The 7,325-nt window shown below is 39.8% G+C and overlaps 1 protein-coding gene across 2 annotated transcripts in view; it reads left to right on the top strand.

Moving 5' to 3' along the window:
• The window catches only part of LOC122074761 (pterin-4-alpha-carbinolamine dehydratase 2, mitochondrial), a 12,320-nt gene extending 9,527 nt beyond the window's left edge, over positions 1-2,793 (top strand). For both annotated transcript variants that reach the window (XM_042639721.1, XM_042639722.1), the window contains exons 5-8: positions 118-203; positions 290-413; positions 2,205-2,273; positions 2,538-2,793. In XM_042639721.1, the coding sequence (XP_042495655.1) occupies positions 118-203; positions 290-413; positions 2,205-2,273; positions 2,538-2,626 (368 nt within the window). In that variant the 3' untranslated portion in view covers positions 2,627-2,793. The remainder of the gene's footprint in view (positions 1-117; positions 204-289; positions 414-2,204; positions 2,274-2,537) is intronic.
• The last annotated feature ends 4,532 nt before the right edge of the window (positions 2,794-7,325 follow it).

The raw sequence follows: 7,325 nt of genomic DNA, 5'->3' as shown, positions 1-7,325 counted from the left end.
GGGGGGGGGGAGGGGGAAGAAAAGTCTTGCAAGTTTAGTTTGATGATAGCATGTGCTCATGCCTCTTAGACAAAGGTGTAGTTCGCATTATCTGATACAGTTTCCTTGCTATGTTAGATCTGTCAACAAAGAAGTGCGTACCATGTAATACAAAGGATCTCAGGCCCATGACTGAACAAGCAGCTAATGAGCTAATTCCTAAGGTTTATTTTGGAGTTTCCATTTTATATATGCTTTCTTTGTGTTTAAATTACATATTATAAATTTTTTTTGTGTTCTTACTTATTAGGTACCAAAGTGGAGCCTGCTAAATGAAGGAGGTACCTTGAAGCTCAACCGTTCATGGAAGGTAAAGAGTTTCACTAAAGGTTTGGATTTATTTCAGGCTGTAGCTGAAATTGCTGAAGCAGAAGGTATTTCTCTTTTGCTCCACCATTTTAATCTCTGATCATACTTCACCAGCCTTCAGATTAAGTGTTCTATGAATGTAGTAACTGCCCTAGGTGAGAATAGTGAAATGTAAGGTTTTATTACATCATGGCAAGTCCTTAAGGTTTAAGATTTAAAAAACGTTGGAATAGATTCATATGGTTCAGTTCTTTCCAATAAAGGCCTTTTGATTACAAATCGGGGTAGTTTGAAGGCTCTAGGTTGATAAGTGAGGTCAAAATGGGTTGTCATTGCTAGATGAAATGCAGAACATTATCCATTAAGTTGAATCCAGGTACTATGCTGCTTGGTGAGATTGTTGACGGATTGTCATGCTCGTTAGTATTTCTAGGGAAGTCTTCCTTAATATATTGCTTCTTGTCTCCCCCTTGCAATGGATCTTGTTTGTAAGGAAGGAATATTCATACTTTTTTTTATTTCAGTAATAAAACAAGGTTTGATCACCTCAAAGGAATTGCACAGGTTGTATATCTGTGGGTTGACAGACGAACCCACATTCATTTCCATGTACAGGGATACATGTATCCGTGATAACGTTTATGAGAAATGTTTATCATGCTACCATCATCTATTCCATTTTGATGAGGGGAAAGGCTCATCATAGAGCCCTTGGTCTGGACAGTTGTATACTAGGTACATAGGCTACTTAATTTCTTCTGTGATTCACCCTATTTGTGGATGAATATTTATTCTTATATTACTTCCAGCAATAAAACATGGTTTGATCTCCTCAAAGGAATTGCACAAAGTGAATGTCAATACGTCTGAGGGTTGACAGCCAAACCCACAATCTTTTGCATGAACAGGGAGAAATCTGTGTTTCCTTGATAACCTTTTCAAGAAATGTTTACCATCTAATATGCTCTGATGAGCAGAAAGGCCCATCATAGAGCCCTTGATCTGGGCACTTGCTATACTAGGTGCACAGACTACTTAATTTCTTTTGTGATTCATCCCATTGAATTAAGAGAAACAACCTGATTTGTGATGTAATATGATAAATTAGATTGAATCAATGATGATTCTAGAGAACTTGGTAAAGTACTTTATTGATCTTCCATCTTTTATTTTATATTTTTCTGGAGAATATCACTAGTCTGTATGTGTATTCGATTGTGTCAGATTGTATGTATTGTGGGTCGTGAAAGAAGAATGTAGTTTTCCCCAGTAGAAAACTGAGCACTGAGATTCGGTGGCAAGAGACGATCTGAAAGTGGCTCTTTATTGCATATACCCAAATTAAGGAATATCATCTAATTATCTCCTGATATATGGAATGCTATTTAATTATTAATTGTAACACATTGTAACTCCTGGAGCATATTCACTCTTCCTTTTGTTTTTCCTCCTTTTCCTTAGAAACTGGTCCATAAAAAAACCCATGGTTTTGATATATGGTTCCTGTTCCTGTTGAGCTAAGGTATGGGACAATATGGCATACCAGCCACTTGAAATGAAATTAGACAGGCACAAGTGTGGAAGGTAGTTTCAGGAGGCCTTAGTCCTACCAATCTGGAAGTCTTATTTGTATTGGTGGCATATTGGATCACTAGAAAGCATCAGTTTTTTTTTTTTTAATCAACTTTTTAAAGTACGAGTTAGTTGATAGAATTTGTTTTAGAAGGTATGCAATTTATAATCATCTATTTAGCCATGCGCTTCTTGCGTTTTAGAGTGCTTCTCCTTGTTGATGATACACAAGGATATTTTTTGTGTTCTCTTGATAAGCAACAAGCCTGTGTTTCAAAATGCAGGCCATCATCCTGATCTTCATCTTGTTGGATGGAACAATGTGACGATTGAAATATGGACACATTCAGTTGGTAAGGAAGGCTGTTAATCAAGTCATCTTGTGTGTGTGTGCGCGTGTGTTCATTATGATTTTTAGTGCTCTTCACTGCTTTTGGTGAAAAGTTGAATGGTTCTCATTCAATCCCGGTATGACACAGTCTATGCAGTTGTGGGGTCAATATGGGCCCACGGGACTAGTTAGGCCCAAGGCTGGATACCCATCGTTAGTAAAAAAAAAAAAAAGTGTTCATTATGGATGAAGCTCTGGTACTGATCATGGTCTTCTTGTTTCATAGGTGGACTCACTGAGAATGACTTCATACTTGCTTCCAAAATCAGTGCCCTTGACCTCCATCACCTTCTAAGACGAAAAGCTGCTACTTAGCCATTGATTTGCAATTTGGATGGGAAGGTTATATGCTGTTTTTATGATAATATTGGAGACATAAATCACCTTAGTAGTTTGAAACCAACTTTTCTTTTATATTGAATTTATTTGGCATTTAATTGGATTCTCTTATGTAATAAAATGAAATTCCATATGTGCTCTCAGTTTTTCTCTTGGTCTTTATGTTCAGAATGCATCACCGAACATATATTAACAGTGTATCAAGCTATGGTTGATGCTTTTCGGCCTGGATTTATTCTTGATTAATCCCAAACCCAAATGACTGATGGCATTTCTACTAAAGAGTCCAGATAATGCTCCACCTGTATTCTGGTACATTGGCATTTCAAATTCTTTGTTATAAAATAATGGCAAAAGAATGGTCCCTGGTTGCGTGGCCCTTATGTCAAACACATGGCGGTGAAATTACACCTCCACCCTGGTGAAACTCAGGGAAGGGGCTTAGACAAAAAGAGAAGGGGAAAATTACATGATTACCCACTTTTGGGTTTCCATTTACAAAATTATCCATTTATTGTTTCAGTTAAAAAATATACACAAAGTTAGGTTTGGGTTTACAAAACTATCCAAAACAGTCATTCTCTTTCATCCTCCATCATATTTTGACACTTTTACCCCTAATTCTCTTTATTAGCCCTGTATCCCCATCCCAAGTGTTCTGCCATCAAATTAAAAACTCCACTGAAATTGGTTTTGCCAGCTTCCCCGATGGCTTCGCCATCAAACGGTTTTCAGGCAACTCCCGTGATTACACCCCCCCTGTGCTCATCGTTCATTGTCTTTGAAAATCGCCAGCTCACAGCACTTTGAAATTAGTAGGGTCTTTGGTCGGGATCCGACTATTGCTCCGATGTAATAATCGATATTCAACACATCGCAATCTTGGCCCTATGGAATCCTTGATTTTCGTAGGTTCCAGTTCATCCCTACCTCCCATCCCTCTCTCGTCTTCTATTGCAAGAGGGATTGGCTGGGGGTGTCGATGGCGGAGGCAAAGTGGGCTGCAGTTAGCGGGCATTGCGATAGAGTGGGTAGGCGTGTGGCGGCATGTTGGTGGTGGTGGTGGTGGTGGTAGCATGGGTCGTGATGTGGTTGCAGGAAGAAGAAGAAGAAGAAGAAGAAGAAGGGGCGGAGCCCCATATCCATATGATGACATTTTAAAAAGAAAGAACGGAATTAAGAAAAGTAAATAAAAGATCAGAAGCCAGAGTAGCCTTCAATCTAAGAGGTTTTCACAATGATATGACGGCATATATATGTTCCAAGACATGTTGGATAAATCCAAAAATGCTACTTGACTCCCCATCTTAGTCTCTCTCTCCCTCCTCAAGAGATCTCTCTCTTCTGTCCATCTCTCTCTGTTGGCATCCCTGCAACTCCTCACCAGGTAGGTTATTCAGCAATGATCGATGTATAGAGTTGTTTCATCCATATCGTTTTGGAACGCCAAAAACCAAATTCAAATGATGGATCTTCGCCTTCATCATCGTTGGCATCCCTCAAAAAAATTTAATCTTGGAAACCCACCTTCGAATCTTCCATGTTTCGTCGTTGTCATCTCGCCGGAGTTTAGCATGAGTGCCGACTATGGCTCTAGTTGCTCTCTCTCTCTCTCTCTCTCTCTCTCTCTCTCAACAACCCTACTCCAGCTCCCAACAGCCGTGTAGCAATCACCACACGCTGCAATTATGAACCGACGACCCAAAGTGGGCTTGGGTGGAACCGTGGAAGTGACAGGAGAAGGGGAGATGGGGTAAAATGGTAAAAAAATGTAGATGATTGAGGGCGGAGTACTGTATTCGGCAGTTTCGTAAACCCAATCCTAAAATTGGGTAATTTTGTAAACTCAAACTCATCTTGGGTAGTTTTCTAATGAAAAACCTAATAGTGGGTAATCATGTAGTTTTCTCAAAAAAGAGAAGTGACTTAGACAAAAATCTTCTTTGTCGATAACCTTGGACCAATCAATTGAATATTCATTAATTTGTAATAGATCAAAGACTACTTGAAAACAGCTCTTCCACCCGAGCATTATGTCCATGTGCCCTCCCTCATGGCCCCTGTGCTGGTGCAAGGGCTATGCGACTAGGGATAGTTCTTTTCCCCAAAGTAATAAATAAAAATTAAATGTGTCAGCTAGTACGGCTTGTAAGGGCAAAGAGGCTCCCGCTATTGCAAGGTTTGGGAGGGGCAAGTGCATGCAATCTTACCCCTTGCTTCACAAGAGAGATTGTTTCTAAGTTTTGAACTTGTGATCAATATGTTGCAATAGTGCAACATAATTGTTGTGTCACATGCTCGACCACTTAAATAATAGTAATAGTAATGATAATAATAACATAGATATTTCTCATGCGGGCGGCTGTGTGTGATATAGTTTGAGGTTAAAATTGACATGCCACTTATTACGACCAATCCTCGCCGCCGCTTGGTCTCCTGCTAGCCCGCATGATCTACAATTGTTTGCCGCCAACCCTGCTTGGCCAGCCCTCTCGATATGTTTGGCTCACTTGGCTTTTGTCAATTTGCTGCTAGTTGCAAGGCAAGCAGCCGTTTGGCAGCTAGCTTTTGCTCGACCGGCAATTGCTTAGCCGATGCCCTCAGTAAAGCTGGCGCTCAATCGTGCTTGTCATCTATGCTAGGCTAGCTGCAAGCTCGGCCATGGCCCTTCGCAAAGTCAGCACCCTCCATGAGACAAGCCCCCCTCACCGGCAATGCTCTCTTGGCGGCTGATTAGATAAAGAGAAATGGATATTTGTTAGGGTTTCCACAAAACCTAACTGAATATTACTTGACTACCTTTGGATGGGCTACCTTGCTTTGTTTTTAAGCCAATGTTAGCTTTTGGATCCAGTATGACGAAAATAGTTGTCCATAATGTAGATTCTTTCCTAAATAGTTGTGAATATGTTTTTTTTTTTTTTTTTTTTTTTTTTTTTTTTGTTTTTAAGATCAACTATATATTGACTTTCAGTTCAACCCGATAATGGCTTCATGACCATTTTCATTTTTCTTACAAGTTTTTTAAAACATTCTACTCTTTGGAAGGGATGTGCTAAGAAGAACAAGGCAAAGTACTTGTGTATCACATAGCAAAAAATGCCACCAAAGTTGACATTTGACTCATCTATTCAAGTAACTCTTCATCTAGCAAATGGTTATAATGATCAATAATGGATATTTTTTTTTTTTAAATTAACTTTTACAAAAGAAAAGGGGGCTTATTTGTATTTTAATGGGGTCTAGGTCTAGGCACCTTACTAGCTTTAGGGCCGGGTTTATGGGATAATTGGGTGGGGTTTCTTATAATACCCCAATAAAATGTTTCAAAACCTATGCAATCTAAGGGTTTCTCTTGGGGGCATACATCTGGTAGTCCATGTGAAAGATGATATGCTAGTGTAGAATTTTGGATATTTGGGGAATGGTTTGAATTGTCTGGCCCTCTTATGGGTATCTGTGTGGCCTTTCAGTGGCTAACTCATTGGCTTTTGAATTAAAAAAATAGAAATAAATAAATAAAGTAAAAATAAAAAATAAAAAATGAAGATCAGTCATACATATTATTATCATGAATCCTTTTCGAGGTCCATGTATTGGTGTGCACCATTTTCGTCATCTTTATATTTTGATGCATTTTATTTCCCATTTGACCAACTCTTTTTTCATTTGGAATTGAACATATGAGTGAGGACTTGAGGGTTTTCTTGTTAGAAAATTTCAGCTCAATTAATATCTCCCGTGTAGCAAAGATCAAGGGCACAGTCAAGTAAACCACTAGATTATGTTGATTAGGAACTAGAAAGAATCCCAAATAGAGCCCGGATCCTCATCTGTCTATACCCTCGAACTTCATCTCACACCAGATTTTATCCATCTAGCCTCAGGAACCAGATCCTCTCCAGTGTGCCCAATGCACATCCGATGGACAGGGGCATATGTTAGGGTGCTGTCACAGGGCGCATTGGGTAACTGGAGCGTATTTGGGTCCTCAACCCAATCTCATGGTATGATGTGAGATGGGTTGGAGGTAGGGGTGTCAATCGGTCGGTCTGGCTCGGTTTCGGTCCGGGTTGAGTCGGTTTCGGTGTGGGAAAGTTGAAACTGAAACCGAACCAATAAGGAAATTCCGGTTTCGGTTTGGTTTCGGTTTCGGTGCGGTTTGGTTTCTGTTTGCCTTCGGTTTCTTAAATCGATTTGTAACCAGGTTGGTTTTGGTTTTTGGTCCAGTTTGGATTCGACTTTCCATACAAATGTTTACAAAACTATGCAAATTTTGATTTTTTTAATGAATTTTGGAGTGTTTCGGTTTCTTACCGGTTTGGTTTCGGTTTTGGTCCGGGTTTTGAGCCGGTTTCGGTTTGGTTTCGGGTTCATCCGGTTTTCGGTGCGGTTCGGTTTGATTTTGGGGTTGCAATACTCCAAACCGAACCGACCCAATAAGGCTTCGGTTCGATTTGGTCCATGTTGTTATCGGTTCGGTCCGACCGGTTTTACCGGTTCGGTTTAAGAATTGACACCCCTAGTTGGAGGGTACAGCCGGCTGTAGAGTATACAAATTCGCCTTACTATAGTATGGCTATAAGGGTTCTTTTTTTTTTTTTTGTTAAATTTATGAAATGACTTTACTTAATATTGACTAGGAAGGTGTGGATTTTGTTTTTGGGTGGGGGAC

Source organism: Macadamia integrifolia, chromosome 3 (assembly GCF_013358625.1).
Source record: "Macadamia integrifolia cultivar HAES 741 chromosome 3, SCU_Mint_v3, whole genome shotgun sequence".
NCBI lineage: Eukaryota > Viridiplantae > Streptophyta > Magnoliopsida > Proteales > Proteaceae > Macadamia > Macadamia integrifolia.
The sequence above is the reverse complement of the archived record's forward strand: the minus strand, read 5'-3'. Positions and strand labels throughout refer to the sequence as shown.